Source organism: Scyliorhinus torazame, chromosome 6 (assembly GCF_047496885.1).
Source record: "Scyliorhinus torazame isolate Kashiwa2021f chromosome 6, sScyTor2.1, whole genome shotgun sequence".
Classification (NCBI taxonomy): domain Eukaryota; kingdom Metazoa; phylum Chordata; class Chondrichthyes; order Carcharhiniformes; family Scyliorhinidae; genus Scyliorhinus; species Scyliorhinus torazame.
The window spans coordinates 147,987,480-148,008,565 of NC_092712.1; the positions used below are offsets into that span (position 1 = coordinate 147,987,480).

The 21,086-nt window shown below is 46.0% G+C and overlaps 1 protein-coding gene across 14 annotated transcripts in view; it reads right to left on the minus strand.

Moving 5' to 3' along the window:
- LOC140425059 (poly(rC)-binding protein 3) overlaps window positions 1-21,086 on the minus strand; it is a 377,151-nt gene that overhangs the window by 20,732 nt on the left and 335,333 nt on the right. For 12 of the 14 annotated variants that reach the window (XM_072508887.1, XM_072508882.1, XM_072508885.1 and 9 more), the window contains one exon: window positions 9,346-9,515. In XM_072508887.1, the coding sequence (XP_072364988.1) occupies window positions 9,346-9,515 (170 nt within the window). Of the gene's footprint in view, window positions 1-9,345; window positions 9,516-21,086 lie in introns of those variants that run through there. The other 2 variants (XM_072508889.1, XM_072508888.1) reach the window with 1 other exon arrangement.

A 21,086-nucleotide genomic window follows, 5' to 3' on the forward strand; every position in this document is an offset into this window, starting at 1 on the left:
ACCAATCAGGAAAAAATGAATAGGCTGAGGTATTTTGTCTAGAAAAGAGGAATTAGGGATGACCTGATAGAGGTTGTTACAATAATAGAAAGGCGAAGGATCCTGCCGCTTCTGGGGTAGACCAGAATTAGGGCCGTAAATGTAATAGCATCAATATAACTTCATCAGTGAAGTAGTTGATTCAGAGACTAGGGTGCTGAATCTTAATAAAGGGGACAATGAAGATATGAGGCATGAGTTGGCCTTGATAGATTAGGGATAGTTACTTAAAGGGATGACAGTGGCTAGGCAATGGCAAACATTCAAGGAACGCATGGGGGAACTGCAGCAACTGTTTATTCCTGTCTGGCGCAAAAGCAAAATGGGTGAAAGGGTCAATCCATGGCTTACAAAGGAAATTAGAAATAGTATCCGATCCAAGGAAGAAGCGTACAGATTGGCCAAGAAAATTAATAGGTCTGAGGATTGGGAGCAGTTTAGAATTCAGCAAAGAAGGAGGAAGGGGTTGATTAAGAAGGAAAAAATACAGTACGAAAGGAAGCTGCAGGGAATATAAAGACTGACACTAAGCGTTTCTATAGCTATGTGAAGAGAAAAAGATTGGTAAAGAGAAATGTAGGCCCCCTACTGACAGAAACAGGGGAATGCATAATAAGGGACAAAGAAATGGCTGAGCAATTGAATACATACTTTGATTCTGTCTTCACAAAAGAGGACACAAATCAGATACCAGCAATGTTGGAGAATGCAAGGTTTAGTGAGAAGGAAGAACTGAGGGAGATCAACATTAGTAGAGAAATGGTGCTGGAAAAATTGATGGGATTGAAGGCGGATAAATCCCCAGGGCCTGAGAATCTGCATCCCAGAGTGCTTAAGGAGGAGGCTCTGGAGATAGTGGATGCATTATTGGTCATGTTCTGGGATTCTATAGACTCTGGAACAGTCCCTGCAGATTGGAGGGCAGCTCATGTCACTCCAATATTCAAAAAGGGAGGTAGAGAGAAAGCAGGGAATTATAGACCAGTAAGCTTAACATCGGTAGTGGGGAAATTCTTGAATCCATTATCAAGGACTTTATAGCAGAACATTTACAAAGCAGTGGCAGGATCAGTCAGAGTCAGCATGGATTTGTGAAGGGGAAATCATGCTTGACAAATCTGTTGGAATTCTTTGAAGTTGTAATCAGTACAGTTGACAAGGGGGAGCCAGTCGATGTGGTATATTTGGACTTTCAGAAGGCGTTTGACAAAGTCCCGCATAAGAGATTATTGTGTAAAATTAAAGAGCATGGGATTGGGGGAAGCGCATTGAGGTGGATAGAAAACTGGTTGGCAGAGAGGAAACAAAAAGTAGGAATTAATGGGTCCTTTTCAAATTGGCAGGCAGTAACTGGGGGGGGGGGGGGGGGGTGCCACAGGGATCGTTGCTGGGACCCCAGATATTCCAATATATATTAATGATTTGGATGAGGGAACAAAATGTAACATCACAAAGTTTGCAGATGATACCAAGTTGGGTGGGAGGGTCAACTGTGATGAGGATGCAGGGATCCTACAGCATGATCTGGACAGGTTGGGCGAGTGGACAAATCAATCGCAGATGCAGTATAATTTGGATAAGTGTGAGGTTATTCACTTTGGAAGCAAAATCAGGAAAGCAGATTACTACCTGAATGGTTATAAATTGGGAGAGGGGAGTGTGCAGCGGAACCTAGGTGTCCTTGTGCACCAGTCGCTGAAGGTAAGCATGCAGGTGCAGCAGGCGGTAAAGAAGGCTAATGGTATGTTGGCCTTCATTGCGAGAGGTTTCGAGTACAGAAGCAGGGATGTGTTGCTGCAATTATACAGGGCCTTGGTGAGGCCACACCTGGAATACTGTGTGCAGTTTTGGTCTCCTTTTCTAAGGAAGGATGTTCTTGCTCTCGAGGGAGTGCAGCGAAGGTTGACCAGACTGATTCCAGGGATGGCGGGACTGTTAGATGAGGAGAGATTGACTAGGTTAGGATTGTTCTCGCTGGAGTTCAGAACAATAAGTGCCGATCTCATAGAGACTTCTAAAATTCTAACAGGACTAGACAGGGTAGATGCAATGATGGGTGTGTCCAGAACCAGGGGTCACAGTCTGAGGATTCGGGGTAAACCATTTCGGACAGAGATGAGACATTTCTTCACCCAAAGAGTGGTGAGCCTGTGGAATTCATTACCACAGGAAGTAGTCGATGCTAAAACATTGACTATATTCAAGAGACAGCTAGATATAGCACTTGGGGAGAATGGGATCAAAGGCTATGGGGAGAAAGCAGGATTAGGCTATTGAGTTGGATGATCAGCCATGATCGTGATAAATGGTGGAGCAGGCTCGAAGGGACAAAAGGCCTCCTCCTGCTCCTATCTTCTATGTATATGTATGTATCAGTCAATCTATGATTTTTTTTGCCAAAGAGTTGTTAGAATATAGAACTCCCTAACATATGTTGTTGATTTGAATAACCTTGATGCATTTAATGGGAAGTTAGATAAACACAAGTAATAAAGGAATAGGAGATTATGTTGATAGAATTTGATGAAGTTGAGTGGAATGAGGCTTATATGCATCATAAACAGTGGCAGGGACCTCTTGGGTTTCTTGCTGTACATTCCACGCCATTCCACGTGATACACTTTAGGTGAAAGATGAGAAGGCATCCAAGTAAAAGAATCAGAAAATAATTTAAAGGGAAATTATGAAAAAATATTGAAACAGATGGTGGTTACAATGTAACATTCTGTCATAAATCATTATTGAAGCAGATTCCATTAATATTTTTAAAATTAATTAGATTATTGTGCTAAAAAGAGGCACATTGATAGATAGGGAATTAAGTGGGAGAGTGGCAGTAATCTCTATAAAAACAGCCATGCAAATTCTATGACTACAAGAACAGGTCAGGGGCTAGGCCTTCTGTGGCGAATAACTCACGTCCTGATTCCCCAAGGCATCTACAAGGCACAAGTCAGGAGTGATGAAATATTCCCCAGTTGCCTCCAACAACACTCAAAGAGATACCATCCAGGACAAAACAGCCGGTTTGATTCGGCACCCAACGCACAGTGGCAGCAGTGAATGACATATACCATAAACCGTCCATCTAGAAGGACTAGGTCAGCAGATGCATGGGAACACCATCACCTGCAAGTTCCCCTCCAAGCCACACATCATTCTGATTTGGAACATTGTTGCCTTCACTATGGCTGAGTCAAAATCCTGGAACATGCTTCCGAACAGCAGTGTGTCTGTACATACATCACATGGACTGTAGAGTTCAAAAAGGAGGTTCAGCACCACCTTGTCAAGGGTAATTATGGATGGCAACAAATGCTGACCTCGCCAGTGATGCCCACATCCCAGAAAGAATAAAAAATACCTAAATGCTTCACGTGGACACCAACACAGTCTGAATTAGCTGAATGGTTGTTTTCTACTTTCATATCCTGTGATTCTATGCTTAATGCCACTTCACTGAGTTAGGCAATGGAATATTTATAAACATTCGATTCTAACAATAAAGAAATGTTGTTGTTTATGAATTAAAGACTCAACCCAAAGTAGGAAAAAAATTGTTTAGTCAATATTATGGGCGCGGTTTAGTTGTATCGTTGCACTCGAATGAGAGCACAACGAAGCTGGTGAATGGTGGGAGTGTGCAAAAATGAGAACCGTGCGGGGCGCCAAACCGTTCGCGGTGCAACCGGCCCGCTCCCATAGGCGAAATCGGGATTCTGCCATAGAGTGGCGAGTAACCAATAATCGCCACTTAAGCCTACTTCCATACACTTAAGGGAGCCACCTCATATCCAATGGCCTCCGATGATCCAGCGGCCTCCCCAGCAAGTGGTCGCACTGGCACAAATTAGTACTCCCTTTTAAAAACGTGAACCTGGCCGAAGGGCTTCTGCGGGGAGCTGAGGAGGTGAGTAGCCATCTTCGCTCACAGGCAAAGAGCCCGAGGGCACTGGCTTGCTGACCCAGTGCTCAGAGGTGGATGGGGGGTGGGGGGGGCAACCAGTGGGGGGGTCCAGCCTCAGTTGGGTTATCTGCCATGTGGGGGTGGAGGTATCGGAGTTGGGGGTGGGGCGATCTCTGCTGGGGGGGCAATCGCATGCAGTTCTGCCATGCCAACCCTTGGATTGTGTGTACCTGCTCTTGGGGCAACCCTAGTCCCTGTCTGTCTGCCCCACTGACCGCGGAGGCCTCTGGCCGTGCGGCTGAAGGCTATTGCTAATAGGGAATTAGCAATCGTAGTTAAGTGAGCACTTCACACTTCCTAAGTGGATTCCCGTGGGTGGACGGGCCATTTAGAATGTGGGAGTTATTGCCTAGCATTCCAATCACATCTTGATGCCTGGGCACTGTGCCTGAACACTGTGTGAGGCAACACCTCACACGCAACAGCCAAGATCCGAACACCCAGGGGCTGGGCCCCAGCCCTGGGGACATGGCCGTGGCTAGAGAATGGGTGAGTGCAACGGGATGGTGGGGGGACGGGGTGGGGGATCAGTGCCTGGTCCAGTTAAAGTTATGTGCGGGTGTCTGGGGTGCAGGGCCTGGGGTCCGGTGAGAGGAGGCCCCTGCTGTGGCTGGGTGTGCATGCGCAGGGCCGGGTATGGGGGGTGGGGGGGATCAATGGAGGAATGGAGGGTCCCGATGTGGAAGACACCACTGTTTGTCAGTCTCGCACCCTCTCCCAATTCCTTACAGATATTGAACGGTATGGAAGATATTTTAGGCTCCGCGGCGCCCCGCGGCGCTTGCCCTAGTGGTGCTCCTGGCAGACTGGGCGACCAGAAGCCAGAGACAGTGGCAGCAGCAGCATCACCAGAGGCTCATGGCTGCGGCCCATGTGCGGGGCACCACCCCACACTCTGACGACCCGGCTGCCCATCAGGCCAGGGTGAGACCCAGAGGGGGAGGCCTGTGACGGCCCAGGGTATACAGGCATCACTGGTCTTTCGAGAAAATGACGGTCTTCGCATGCCCCAGGAGGCTCCGACTGAACAAGCAGATGGTGCGACACCTGTGCCATGTCCTCATGGACTTGACGCCATGTGGAAGAGGAGGATGCCCGCTCTCTGTAGCCTCTTATGCTTCAGGATCATTCCAGAGCATGAGCAGGGACCTGTGTGGCAACTCAGGCCACAGCCCGCATGTGCATCTGACAGGTCACGGATGTCCTGTTTGCCCGGGCAGAAAATTATACAAACTTCGACATGGACCAAGCCCAACCAGATGCCCGGTTAGCAGGATTCTCCACCATCACTGGGCTGCCCCAGGTCCAGGGGCTGATAGACTGCACGCATGTCGCCTGGTGCTCACCGGACCATCTGGGAGTGCCCTACGTCAACTGCAAAGTGTTCCACTCCCTGCACATCCAATTCATGTGTAACCACACATGAAGATCATGCACATTTGTACACACTTCCCAGGGAGTGTGCACGACAGCTACATCCTGGCGCAGTCAGACACCCCGGCTTCTTCGAGACCACACTAGGATGGCCGACTGACTTTTGGGGGGATAAAGGATATCTACTTCAGACCTGGCTAATGACGGCAGTACGGAGACCGATGTGGAGACCCGATACAACGAGGTCCATTCAGTCAGCCGGGCTGTCATTGAGCGGTGCATCGGACTATTGAAAATGCGGTTCTGGGGCAGCACGGTGGCGCAGTGGGTTAGCACTGCGGTCTCAAGGTGCTGAGGTCCCAGGTTCGATCCCGGCTCTGGGTCACTGTCCGTGTGGAGTTTGCACATTCTCCTCGTGTTTGCCTGGGTTTCGCCCCCAGAACCCAAAGATGTGCAGGGTAGGTGGATTGAACACGCTAGATTGCCCCTTAATTGGAAAAAATGAATTGGGTACTCTAAATTTAAAAAAAAGAAGAAACTGCGGTTCCGATGCCACGACTGCTCCGGTGGTGCCCTGCAGTAGACACCCAAAGAGTCGCCTGCTTTGTGGTGGTCTGCTGTGTCGTCCAAAACCTGGCAGAGCAGCGGGGCGATGTGCTGGAGGTGGAGGATGAGGGACATGCGGCCACCTCTTGAGGAGGAGGATGAAGAGGTGCCGGACTAGCAGGGGTCGGATGACGATCGCGGTAGTGACCGGAGGACAGCCAGAGGCTGGAGGACAAGTGGCAGTGGCGAGGATCTAGCAAGCCCGGATAGACCCTCATCGTCGCAGTGGTGTAATCAGACAAAATCAGCATGGATTTATGAAAGGAAAATGATGCTTGGCAAATCAACTGGAATTCTTTGAAGATGTAACTAGTAACTATGAGCAGCATGGTAGCACAGTAGTTAGCACTGTTGCTTCACAGTGACAGGGACCTGGGTTTGATTTCCGGCTTGGGTCACTGTCTGTCGGAGTCTGCACGTTCTCCCCGTGTCTGTGTGGGTTTCCTCCGGGGGATCCGGTTTCCTGCCACAAGTCCCGAAAGCCGTGCTTGTTAGGTGAATTAGACATTCTAGGCGGGATTCTCCAGAATCGGCGCGATGGCCCGACGCCGGCGTCAAAAACGGCGCGAATCACTCTGGCGTCGGGACAACCGGAAGTAGCGGAATCCTCTGCACTTCCGGGGGCTAGGTGGATGCTGAGGGGTTGGCGCCGCGCCAGCCGGCTCCGAAGGGACTGAGCAAGTTCGCGCATGCACCAAAGGGCCGGTGGGATCCCGAGCATGCGCGGAACCGCCGGCGTATTCTGGCGCCTGCGCGCCGGCCATGGCAGAGCCCTACAGGGGCCGGCGCGGAAGGAAGGAGTGCCCCCATGGCAGAGGCCCGACCGCAGATCGATGGGCCCCGATCATGGGCCAGGCCACCGTGGGGGCCCCCCCCTGGGTAGGATCCCCCCGCACCCCCCGAGGACCGCCCCAGCTGACTTACCTGCCAGGTCCCACCGTGTGGGACCAATGTTAATCCATGTCAGCGGGACTGGCCAAATACCGACGGCCGCTCGGCCCATCGGGGCCCGGTGAATTGCCGCGGGGGCCGCTGCCAATGGCCCCCGACCGGTGTGGCATGAACCCCGCCCCCGCCTGAAAACCGGCGCCGGAGAATACGCCAGCCGGCGTCGGGGCGGAATTCGCGCTGCCCTCCGGGGATTCTCCGACCCGGCGGGGGGGTCGGAGAATCCCGCCCTCTGAATTCTCCCTCTGTGTACCCGAACAGGTGCCGGAATGTGGCGACTAAGGGATTTTCACAGTATCTTCATTGCTGTGTTACTGTAAGCCTACTTGTGACACTAATAAAGAATATTATTAGCAGAGTTGACCAAGGACAACCGGTGAAGTGGTTTATTTAGACTTTCAGAAGGCTTTTGACATGGTCTCACATAGCAGATTAACATGTAGAGTTAAAGCGCATGGGATTTCAGGTAGTTTCTTGAGATGGATAGAAAGCTGGTTAGCAGAGAGGAAGCAAAAAGTTGGAATAAATGGGTCTTTTTCTGATTGGCAGGCAGTGACTAGTGGGCTACCGCAGGGACCCCAGCTGGTCACATTATATCTCAATGATTTGGATGAGGGAACTAAATGTGTGATCTCCAATTTGTAGATGATACAAAGTTGGGTGGGAGGGTGAGCTATGAGGAGGATGCAGAGATGCTTCAGTGGGATTTAGACAGGCTGGGTGAGTGGGCACATGCATGGCAGATGCAATTTAATGTGGATAAATGTGAGGTTATCCGCTTCGGTAGCAAAAATAGGAAGGTAGATTATTATTTGAATGGCTGTAATTTGAGAGAGGTGTATACACAGCGAGACCTTGGTGTCCTCATGCACCAGTCTCTGAAAGTAAGCGTGCAGGTTACAGCAGGCAATAAAGAAGGCAAATGGTATGTTGGCCTTCATAGCGAGAGGATTTGAGTATAGGAATAGAGATGTTTTTCTGCAATTGTATAGGGCATTGGTGAGGCCACACCTGGAGTATGTGTATAGTTTTCATGTCCTTATCTGAGGAAGGAGTTCTTGCTATGGAGGGAGCGCAGCAAAAGTTACCAGGCTGATTCCTGGGATGGCGGAACTGACATTTGCGGAGAGACAAAATCGGTTAGGATTATATTCTTTGCAGTTTAGAAGAGTGAGAGGGAATCTCATAGAAACAAACAAGATTCTAACAGGATTAGAAAGGGTAGATTCAGATGGTGGGGGAAGTCCAGAACTAGGGGTAATAGTTTGAAGATAAGGGGTCTTTTAGGACTGAGGTGAGGAGAAATGTCTTCACCCAGAGAGTGGTGAATCTGGAATTCGCTACCACAAAAGGTAGTTGAGGTCAAAATGTTGTGTAATTTCAAGAAGGAATTAGATATAGCTCTTGTGACTAAAGGGATCAAGGGAAATGGTGGGAAGGTGGGATCAGGGTAGTGAACTTGATGATCAGCCATGATCATAATGAATGGCGGAGTGGGCTCGAAGGGCCGAATGGCCTCCTCCTGCTTCTATTTTCTATGTTTCCAGCACCTGCTATAATTTGCATTTGCAAGAACATTTGAATTTTATTTTACTTTTTATTTCTAAAAATGTAAGCAGAATAATAGGCATTTTTAGAATTAGTTGCTGAAACATATTTGTGGAGCTGGATTCTCCGTTTCCTGGCAGCGCACTCACGCTCGCGGATTTCCCAACGGCGTGAGAGTGCCCACAATGGGAAATCCCATTGGCCAACTGCCGGGACGGAGGATCCCGCTGCCGGCGGGGGCGCTCCGCACCAGAAAATGGGTGTGGCGGGATGGAGAATTACACCTGTTATCTTTTTTCAAACATTGCTGCCTTATAAAGGAGATACTTGTTTCACTATTTGAATGCACAGAGCAGAACTGACCAGGAGGTAATTATGAACTCTCTCATTGTAATGAAAATCTAATGCAGGAACTGTTACAAAAAAATCCTGGTCAGATTATTATTCAATGGGAGTCATACTTCAGCTCAACAGATGATAACAATATAGTAAAAAGTAATTAGATTACCAATATAACACTTGTAGCAGCTTTCTCATGCCATCAAATTGAAGTGATTTTCATAATTAAAAGTAACTTTTTAAAATAATCAATGTTAGAAGATTTTGGTAGCATAAACTGAATACACAATAAGGCATAGTGGAAACAGAGTTGTATCTGTTTTAAAGATGACCTATTAATTTACCAGTTATTACATTTTTTCTTGTTTTGGAATGAACAGTCATAATTCCACATTGTTTATCCTCTATATCCATGATTGTAGTATTTGCTTTTTGACTGCAACAGTAGTGCACCATTCCTCACGTCAATTTGCAATATACTTTCTTCTCTAGTGATATCAAAGAACAGCACATTGCAAACCTACCTTGCATTTATGAGGTATTGTGCCAAGCTAATATTGGCAGGTGATCCTGTGATGGTAACCTGTCGCTCTGTGGAACCTTCTGTTGCATTAGCAATCTTGATCTGTGCTCCTGACATCTGCCTAATTTCATTTATTTTGCTTCCTTGTCTGCCAATAATACACCCTATTAACTGAAATAGAAGAATAGAAAGATATTTCATCAATTGTTAAAGTGGGCATGGGGAAACAGACAGTTGATAAATTAATATCTATTTGAAGTACCTATTCCTGTAAGTTAATAAAAATTGGAAAAGCACTGCACAAAACTCAAAATGCATAACATGAAGTGTGTATTATAATATATGACTAATACCCAATTTAATAAATCATTTGCAACAAAATTCCATCCTGGGGTGGGTGCTCCTGGCGGTTTTGGCAGGGTGTTTCCTGCTGGCTTTTTGGGTGAGATCCACACTGACTTTCAACCGCACTTTAGCCATTTTTTGGGGCCTTCTCACAGGTCTAGCCACACTTAGAAATTCTTTCAGCAATGGGGAGCTGAACCCGCCGGCCAGACCAGCTCCTCAGAGGTCAGGCCGCCATTTTGAAAGGGTGCCCTGATCTCTAAATGAGTTTGAGAGTTCCCCACACCCCTCACCCATGGACAATGTCTCCCCCCACACACATGGGCATTACCCCACACACCCCCAATTGAGGACATCCCGTTATGAGGGCATTGAGGGACACTCTTTTCGTTAAACTAAAATTTTAGAGCTACAAATTCAACAAACCTCGATGTGAGCCCATGGCATTTCGTTCCCAAAATTTTACGCTTCTACAATTTTTTGTATGCTTTAAATGTATTTAGGAAACTGGATAGGATGCTTTATTAGGTCTTATGAGTCACTCTTACAAGTCAGGGCTCTGAAACGAGTGATGTGACAGTCATTAATACCCTACAGCAACAGAACAGAATTCTTTACTTTATAAATGAGATATGACTAGCTACTGGCATGCTCTAATAATCATTTAAAGGTCACTGTACTGTGTGTATTAAAGGGCCTAATCCCTAGAGTACTGGTATTGCTAGTGAATGCTGTTATCCATGGAGTTTTTAAACAAAGATGCCATTTGCCAGCGTAAGTTTTTGTCTGTGTGGGGGTAAATAGTAATTTAGAAAACCCATCCAATATTTTTTCCACAAATTTTAATGGAATTAAAATGATTCACATTCCATAAGGTAATGGCGATCCATTTTACCAAATAGGTGATGAAGATGAAAATCTAATCCTTCATTTACCTTCAAAACATTTTAAATATTTTTGTCAGTATCCAGCAAAAAAAAATCCTGATTTTCTTTTGCCTTCACTAGCTCACTGCCCTTTTAGGAGTAGAGATCCACATAATTTCATAGAATTCATAGAATTTACAATGCAGAAGGAGGCCATTTGGCCCATCGAGTCTGCACCGGCTCTTAGAAAGAGCACCCTACCCAAGCCCACACTTCCATCCTATCCCCGTAACCCACCCAACCATTTTGGACACTAAGGGCAATTTATCATGGCCAATCCACATGACCTACACATCTTTGGACTGTGGGAGGAAACCGGAGCAGCCAAAGGAAACCCACACAGACACGGGGACAACATGCAGAATGCGCACAGACAGTGACCCAAGACGGTAATCGAACCTGGGACTCTGGAGCTGTGAAGTAACTATGCTAACCACTGCGCTACCGTTCTGCCCGATTTAAACTAGTTCAGAAGCTCCAACCCTTTGGAGCGGGGATAGAAAACAAGAAGAGTTGTCGTCTGAAATTCAGGGTGCAACACCATTCCAATTAAATTCTCCTGAAAATTCAACTGGGTGGGGGTATGGAATAAACAAAATACAGTTTCTGCCTAAGGGCATTTCTGGAGTTTTTTCTTCCCTAGTCTGGGGGCAGGCGGTGGCTTAGTGGTATGTCGCTGGACTAGTAATCCAGAGACCCAGGGTCATGATCTGGGGACCCGGGTTCGAATCCCACCATGGCTGGTGGTAGAATATAAACTCAACGAAATATTATCTGAATGGCCATAAATTAGGAGAGGGAAATGTGCAACGAGATCTGGGTGACCTGGTACACCAATCACTGAAGGTAAGCATGCAGGTACAGCAGGCAGTAAAGAAGTAAATGGTATGCTGGCCTTCATTGCGAGAGGATTCAAGTACAGGAGCAGGGATATCTTGCTGAAATTATATAGGGCCACATCTGGAATATTGTGTCCAGTTTTGGTCTTCTTATCTGAGGAAGGATGTTCTAGAGTGGTGAGCCTGTGGAAACTGTTACCACAGGAAGTAGTTGTCAAAGGAAATTGGGGAAAGCGGGATTAGGCTATTGAGTTGGATGTTCAGCCATTATCATGATGAATGGAAGAGCAGGCTTGAAGGGCCAAATGGCATTCTCCTGCTCCTATTTTTTCAATGTTTCTATGTTTCTATCTGGAATTAAAAGTCTACTGATGACCTTGAAACCATTGTCGATTGTCTTAAAAGCCCATCTGGTTCACTAATATACTTTAGGGAAGGAAATCTGGCGTCCATACCTGTTTGGCCAACATGTGACTCCAGACACACAGCAATGTGGTTGACTCTTAAAAAGCCCTCTTAAATAGACTAGCAAGGCACTTTATTGTATTCAACCGCTAAATAAACACAAAAAAAGAATGAACCGGATGCACTACCCGACATCAACCCAGGCACCGGAAAAGACAACGGCAAACCCAGCCCTGTTGACTCTGCAAAGTACTTCTTAGTAACATCTAAGAGCTTATGCCAAAGCTGGGAGAGATATCTTACACACTAGTCAATTGGTGGAGCTATAACACAAGACTACTTGTGTACCAAACAGCATAAGCAGCATAGAATCATAGAAGTTTACAGCATGGAAACAGGCCCTTCGGCCCAACCAGTCCATGCCGCCCGGTTTTTACCATTAACCTAGTCCCAGTTGCCCACACTTGGCCAATAACCCTCTATACCCATCTTACCCATGTAACTATCTAAATGCTTTTTAAAAGACACAATTGTACCCGCCTCTACTACTACCTCTGGCAGCACATTCCAGACACTCACTACCCTCTGAGTGAAGAAATTGCCCCTCTTGGCCCTTCTGAATCTCTCCCCTCTCACCTTAAACCTATGCCCTCTAGTTTTAGACTCCCCTACCTTTGGGAAAAGATGTTGACTATCAACCTTATCTATGCCCCTCATTATTTTATAGACCTCTATAAGATCACCCCTAAGCCTCCTACGCTCCAGGGAAAAAAGTCCCAGTCTATCCAGCCTCTCCTTATAACTCAAACCATCAAGTCCCGGTAACATCCTAGTAAATCTTTTCTGCACTCTTTCTAGTTTAATGATATCCTTTCTATAATAGGGTGACCAGAACTGCACACAGTATTCCAAGTGTGGCCGTACCAATGTCTTGTACAACTTCAACAAGACGTCCCAACTCCTGTATTCAATGTTCTGACCAATGAAACCAAGCATGCCGAATGCCTTCTTCACCACCCTGTCCACCTGCGACTCCACCTTCGAGGAGCTATGAACTTGTACTCCTAGATCTCTTTGTTCTATAACTCTCCCCAACACCATACCATTAACTGAGTAGGTCCTGGCCTGATTCGATCTGCCAAAATGCATCACCTCACATTTATCTAAATTAAACTCCATCTGCCATTCGTCGGCCCACTGGCCTAATTGATCAAGATCCCGTTGCAATCCTAGATAACCTTCTTCACTATCCACTGTGCCACCAATCTTGGTGTTATCTGCAAACTTACTAACCATGCCTCCTAAATTCTCATCCAAATCATTAATATAAATCACAAATAACAGTGGACCCAGCACCGATCCCTGAGGCACACCACTGGTCACAGGCCTCCAGTTTGAAAAACAACCCTCTATAACCGCCCTCTGTCTTCTGTCGTCCAGCCAATTTTGAATCCAATTGGCAACCTCACCCAGGATCCCGTGAGCTTTAACCTTCTGCAACAACCTACCATGCGGTACCTTGTCAAAGGCTTTGCTAAAGTCCATGTAGACAACGCCTACTGCACTGCCCTCATCTACCTTCTTGGTCACCCCCTCAAAAAACTCAATCAAATTTGTGAGACATGATTTCCCACGCACAAAGCCATGCTGACTGCCCCAAATCAGTCCTTGCCTCTCTAAATGCTTGTAGATCCTGTCTCTCAGAATACCTTCTAGCAACTTACCTACTACAGACGTTAGGCTCACCGGTCTGTAGTTCCCAGGCTTTTCCCTGCTGCCCTTCTTAAACAAGGGCTCAACATTCGCTACTCTCCAATCTTCAGGCACCTCACCTGTGGCTGCCGATGATTCAAATATCTCTGTTAGGGGACCCGCAATTTCCTCCCTAGCCTCCCACAACATCCTGGGATACATTTCATCAGGTCCCGGGGATTTATCTACCTTTATGCGCTTTAAGACTTCCAGCACCTCCTCCTCTGTAATATGCACACTTCTCAAGACATCACTATTTATTTCCCTTAGTTTCCTAACATCCATGCCTTTCTCCACCGTGAATACCGATGAGAAATATTCATTCAGGATCTCACCCAACTCTTGTGGCTCTGCACATAGATGTACTTGTTGATCCTTAAGAGGCCCTACTCTGTCCCTAGTTACTCTTTTTCCCTTTATGTATCTGTAGAAGCTCTTTGGAATCTCCTTTGCATTATTTGCCAAAGCAATTTCATGTCCCCTTTTTGCCCTCCTGATTTCCCTCTTAACTCTATTTCGACAATCTCTATACTCTTCAGGGGATCCACTTGATCCCAGTTGTTTATGTACGTCATATGCCTCCTTCTTCTTTTTGACCAGAGTCTCAATATCTCGAGTCATCCAGGGTTCCCTACTTCTACCAGCCTTGCCCTTCACTCTAAAGGGAATGTGCTTACCCTGAACCCTGGTTAACACATTTTTAAAAGCCTCCCATTTACCAGCCGTCCCTTTGCCTGCCAACAGTCTCCCCCAATCTACCTCTGAAAGTTCCTGTCTGATACCATCAAAATTGGCCTTGCCCCAATTAAGAATTTTAACTCTTGGGCCAGACCTATCATTCTCCATAGCTATCTTAAAACTAATGGAGTTATGGTCACTTGTCCCAAAGTGATCCCTCACTAACACTTCTGTCACTTGCCCTTCCTTATTTCCCAAGACGAGGTCAAGTTTTGCCCCCTCTCTAGTCGGTCCATCCACATACTGAATGAGAAATTCCTCCTGAATACACTCAACAAATTTCCCTCCATCCAAGCCCCTAATGCTATGGCTGTCCCAGTCAATGTTGGGAAAGTTAAAGTCCCCTACTATTACCACCCTATTTTTCTTGCAGCTATCTGTAATCTCCTTACATATTTGCTCCTCAATTTCCCGCTGACTATTTGGGGGCCTGTAGTACAGTCCTATCAAGGTGATCTCTCCCTTCTTATTTTTCAGTTCCACCCATATAGACTCAGTGGGCGAACCCTCGGATATATCCCCTTTAAGTACTGCCGTGATGTTCTCCCTAATCAAAAACGCCACTCCCCCTCCTCTCTTACCTCCTGTTCTATCCTTTCTATAGCATCTGTACCCCGGAACATTGAGCTGCCAGTCCTGCTCCTCCCTTAGCCATGTTTCAGTCATAGCTATAATATCCCAGTCCCATGTTCCCATCCATGCCCTGAGTTCATCCGCTTTGCCCGTCAGGCCCCTTGCATTGAAATAAATGCAGTTTAATGTAGACTTTCCTTGCTCTCTGCCCTGCTTTCTCTGGTCAACTACACTCTCCCTTCCTGCCTTTTGTTTCCGTCCCCACTGACTTCCTACATCGGTTCCCATCCCCCTGCCACATTAGTTTAAACCCTCCCCAACTGCACTAGCAAACACACCCCTGAGAACATTGGTTCCGGTCCCACTCAGATGCAGACCATCCGATTTGTACAGGTCCCACCTCCCCCAGAACCAGTTCCAATGTCCCAGGAATTTGAAACCCTCCCTCTTGCACCATCTCTCCAGCCACGTATTCATCCTAGCTATCCTGTCATTCCTACTCTGACTATCATGTGGCACTGGTAGCAATCCTGAGATTACTACCTTTGAGGTCCTACTTTTTAGTTTAACTCCTAACTCCCTAAATTCAGCTTGTAGGACCTCATCCCGTTTTTTTACCTATATCGTTGGTGCCTATATGCACCACGACAGCTGGCTGTTCACCCTCTCCCTCCAGAATGCCCTGCAGCCGCTCCGAGACATCCTTGACCCTTGCACCAGGGAGGCAACATACCAACATGGATTCTCGTTTGCGTCCGCAGAAACGCCTGTCTATTACAATTGAATCCCCTATCACTATAGCTCTGCCACTCTTTTTCCCACCCTTCTGTGCAGCAGAGCCAGCCACGGTGCCATGAACCTGGCTGCTGCCACCTTCCCCTGGTGAGCCATCTCCCCCAACAGTTTCCAAAACGGTAAATCTGTTTTGGAGGGAGATGACCGCACTTTCATGACACACGTTACACACCATCTGGAATTTCCCAGTCGGAATATGGGTTCCCTGCAGAAGCCAAAGCCTGTCAGACTGATGGAGCTGGCCTTCCAACAGCAGGCAATTGGGCACCAATCCTTGGGTAGCAATTAGGAGTGATAGCTGTGGCATTTGTATTCCATATCAAACATTGTATTCTGTGAATCAGCTATCACATCAAGGTCCATCGGCCTAGATCCTAAGCTCTGAAATTCCATCTTTTGAAATCTCCACCTCACTTTTCTCCTTTTAAGGCACGCCTTAAAACTCTGTTGAGGAAAGAAATTCTGGTGATTTGCCTCAATATCTCCCTTTTTAAAATTTATTTTACAGGCTGGGCCAGCATTTATTGCGCATCCCTAACTGCCTTCCATTTCAGGTAAGGACTCCAGATCTCTTTCCTTGAAGAACATTAGTGAACCAGATGGGATTTTACAACAATCAACAATGGTTTCATGGTCATCATTCAACTATCAATTTCCAGATTTTTATTGATTTCAAATGTCACCATCTGCCAAGGCAGGATTTGAACTCAGGTCCCCAGATCTTGCTCACGTTTATTAATTCACTGCGCCACTGCCTCCCCATAAATTATGTTGCTCAGTGTCATATTTTATTCTGTGACACTCTTGTGAAGCACCTTGGGATGTTTTATATTGTTAAAGGTGCTATATAACTACAAGTTGTTGTTGTTGGCAGTGGCTAGATCTAAGTTTAGAGATTTAACAATTTGATTTGGATATTTAATGAAAAAAATAATAACTAATGGCAGGTAAAATTATTCAAAAATTAGTGAAACATTTCTGTTCATTTTTTACAGTCTATACTCATAATATGCTCAGCATTGATTGGATTTCTTAATTTGCCTCATGCAGCCTGTGTTCTCTACATGCTCTACACCATTCCATATAAAATAGACCAAAGATGACCATTACCACATAGACCAAACCAGAATTATCTTGCAAAGTAATTAATAAGTCAACTTCAAAAATATTATTTTCGATTGATCAAGGAATAGTCATACAATGATAATAATATCCTAAGAATATCCAGAAGGACAGCTAAAGCTGTCGGAACAGGTTTTCAGTACAAAAAGCAGATTGACGTGCAAAAGTAATCGGCATTTTAAGTCTGAGTCATTGTTCATAGTTTGGAAAAGATACAGCAAGCCTCTTTGATGATTCCATTTGAAATACATCTAAGAGCTTCTCAGTCAGAATTAAAATAATTTCTATACATTCAAACTTCCAAAGCTCAAACAAATGTGCCTTGTCATCAACTAGAAGTTTTGTTACATGTTGAAAACCCAAAACTTTTTGAACTAATTTTGAAGTGCAGGTCAGAGGCAACAAGTTAACTAACAATTCTTTTGCTCCTGCACTCACCAGCAATATGTAGTGACAGCAGGAAGGTTTTAATTAAAAATTCATCCTCAGAATGTGAGCATTGTTAGCAAAGCCAGCATTTATTATCCATTGATAGTGGTTGGCTTGTTTATTTTGACCCAATAACATGAGGCAATGGTACAAAGAAGAACAAAGAACAAGGAACAGGCCCTTCGGCTCTTCAAGCCTGTACCAGTCACATATGTTAATATTAGGGTGGTGTTTTACATGGCACGCAACTTTCCTGCCACTAGTCTGCCAAGTTTCACTGGACAAGCTGGACACTTGACGTCAATTCCCCAACTCCCCCCCCTCCCCCCCCCTCCCCAACCTAACCCCACAATGGGTAAAATCTCAATTGGCCGATGGCAAGCAAACTTCCTGACGCTTCCCCCCATCGCTAGTAAGATTCCAACAGAGGACAGAAGATGGGAACAGGGAACTGCACCACTGTCATTGTACCCAATTTTATGGTACCCCCACCTACCATCCTACCCCTTGGGGGATCTTGTAAAATTCTATCTATGGAGTGAGAACTTGGAGATGATTCTTTTTCCCAAGCGCCATCCTTGTTCTTATAACTGGTGGAGTTGGGATTTGGGGAAATTCTGCTGAAAAAGCCTTGACGAGTTGAGTGTACACCTGCAGCCACAAAATGCCATCAATGAAGGGGCTGAATGTTTACCTTAGTGGATGAAATGCCACCAAGAGGGTTGCTGTATCCTGGATAGTGTTGAGCTCCTTGAATATTATTGCAGCTGCACTCGTCCGGGCAAGTGGAGGGTATTGAATCATACTCCTGTCTTGTACCTTTTTAGTTGGTGGAAAGTCTTTGGGAAAGCAGGAGCTGTGCCACAAATTACAGAAGACCCAGCCTCTGAACAGCTCTAGTAGCCATGGCATTTATGGGACTCTTCTGCTGCAGTTTCTGCTTAATGATGATCCCACCATATTGTCGGTAAGCAACTCAGCGATGCTAATACTATGGACTCTTAACAGGTGGTTAAGCTCTTTCCCGGTCAAATGGAAATATTCATTTTCTGTTTCTTGTGTGGTGCAAATGCTACTTGCCATGTACCAGTTCTAACCTGGATGTGGTTCAGGTTTTGTTGGATGTAGTGTTAAACTGTTTCATAATCGGAGGAACATTCTGTGTTCAGCAGCAAACAGCCACAATGCTGAGATTATGGTGGAAGGAAGGTCATTAATGGAACAGTGGTTATGCCTACGATGCTACCTTGAGGAATTCCTGAGTAAGTAAAGAAGAAAAGTGGGCCACTCTTTTTGCTCAAGAATTATTCTAATCCTACTTTTCTTTGTTGTTCTTAATGAGGGCTTATTTTGTCAGATTTTGAGTTATTAAAAAATCAGTACAAAATGGTTGGCGCAAACCTTTACAGCGATTGTCCAATACATCCAGTTAAACAATTGGTATTTAATAAGGAGTCCTTGGTTTGTTATTCTGCTTCAAAATAACATTTCAAGTCCCGAAAGACAAAATAACAAGTCCCGAAAGACATACTATTAGGTAATTTCGAGATTCTGAATTCTCCCTCTGTGTACCTGAACAGATGCTGGAAACGTGGCGACTAGGGTCTTTTCACAGTAACTTCATTGCAGTGTTAATGTAAGCCTACTTGTGACAATAAAGATTATTATTAATTAAATTGGCGCCAGCATGAGCACTTGCTGGGGTGGCCGCTGAATGATGGGAGGCTGTTGGATATGGGATGGCTCCCGTTAATTGCATGGAAATGGGGCTTAAGTGGTGATATTTGGTTTCTCGCCACCAAGATTCCGATTTGGCTTATGGAAGCAGACCGGTTGCATCACAAACTGTTTGGCGCCTGGAGCACTTCCCGTTTTTGGCCTCTCCCGCTATTCACTGGCTTTATTACGCTTGAGGGCGAGTGTAACGAGGCCGGAAGATCACGCCCTATGTTTTCCAGCCAGAGGGGAATTGGAACTGATTTGTGCCTGCGCCGGGAGCGGAAATCGGGAAGCAATTCAGTATCCCTTGCCATGCAAATTGATGCATGGCAAGGATTTTGAGGGATTCTCGAGGGAATCCGCTATCAGACCGCAGTCACTTTCCCCCGACATTGCAAAGCAGCGCCCCCCCCTCCCTGCATCGCAAAGCAGCGCCCCACCCCCCTCCCCGCATCGCAAAGCAGCCCCCCATCCCCTGTATCGTGTATCAGCTCCTCACCCCTAGATATTCTAGGTGCCCCCAATTCACCAAAGTACGGGAGTGACCCAACCCATCCCCTCCTTGTCCTCTTCCCGAAACCCCTGAATAGGGGTTCTCATGACTGTCAATTTCTAGTTGACCAAAATCATGCAACCATGAAGAGATGGTGGAACGCATATAATTCTCTTTGAAGTGGTCCAGGAGCTGTCAATCAAAACTTGATATTTAAAACCATTGCGGTTAGACTACTTCAGAATTATTCAACCATGAAGGAAGATGAATGGAACAATGCTGACAGCTGGGGTATGTGGAAGCTGTCAATATCAATAGTAAAATCAATATCAAAGAGAAATTAATGAATGGCTTGGAGATAAAAGATCTGAAGGGGTTTAAACACAGCTGACTGGTTTTCTCTTTCCAGAAATTGACAGGTGCTACTTCCGGTGTCTGAACCAGTAGGTATATTGCACAGGTGAATGTTAAAGCAGTGATTTACTTTCACTGCATCTGTCTGAACTGCCTCTAACTTCCTGACAGCAGTGTCTCTTCTGGCAGACTTCCTCATAGAATCATAAAGTCCCGACAGTGCACAAGGAGGACATTTGGCCCATCGAGTCTGCACCGACCCTCTTAAAAAGCATTCCACTCAGGCCTACATCCCCACCCTATTCCTAAAACCCCTTAACCTAACCTAAACATCCCTGGACACTAAGGGACAATTTAGCAGGCCAATCCACCTAACCTGCACATCTTTGGATTGTGAGAGGAAACTGGTACACCCGGAGGAAACCCACGCAGACATGGAAAGTGCAAACTCCACACGGACAGTCACCCAAGGCTGGAATTGAACCCGGATCCCTGGCACTGTGAGGCAGCAGTGCTAATCACTGTGCCACCATGCCGCCCTGTCAGGGGAGTCTTCTGGAGAACTTCCTGACAGGGCTCTCTGTCCTGGGGAGTCTGTCTCTTTATTTAGGGGGTCTTTGCAGGTGGGGGGAGAAGGGGTGGGTTGGGTTACCCCTACATTGGAGAGGAGGGGGGACCCAAAAAATCCAGGGGGATGGGGGGAGAGCTGAATTGCACTGTGGAAGAGGGGCTGAATTGCAATGTGGGGAGAGAGTGGCCAGCCACAGGACCTTGCTATCGGGCTGCCTGCTCAAAATGGTGGCCTGATAGCGGGAATCTTTCACAATCCTCGCCATACATAAATATGCATTGCGAAGGATTAGGAATCACATCCTGATTTGCGCACATGCCGTTTAGCTCCAGCGAGAGAAGTCTTCCAAACGGAGAATTTCACCCATTGCCACAGTCAGAGTTCATTAAGGAAAGCATGCTTCTCTTTATAATGTACAATTCTAACCCAAGTTTAACATTAACATGTCAGTGGTTTATTTATTGATCAGTTTTTCGTAAATAATTATCATCCAAAGTGTACATCATAACGGAAGTGATTTTATCATTAAATGCTGGTTAAGATGAAAATTTGCACAATCCTGACTCTTATTCTAAAAAAAATAATTCTGCGCTATTTCATCAGCTGATGTGACTGAAGGAGATCATTATTTATTGTGATTACCCAAAATATAGTGTTAGCGTTATTAGAAATGTGGCTGGC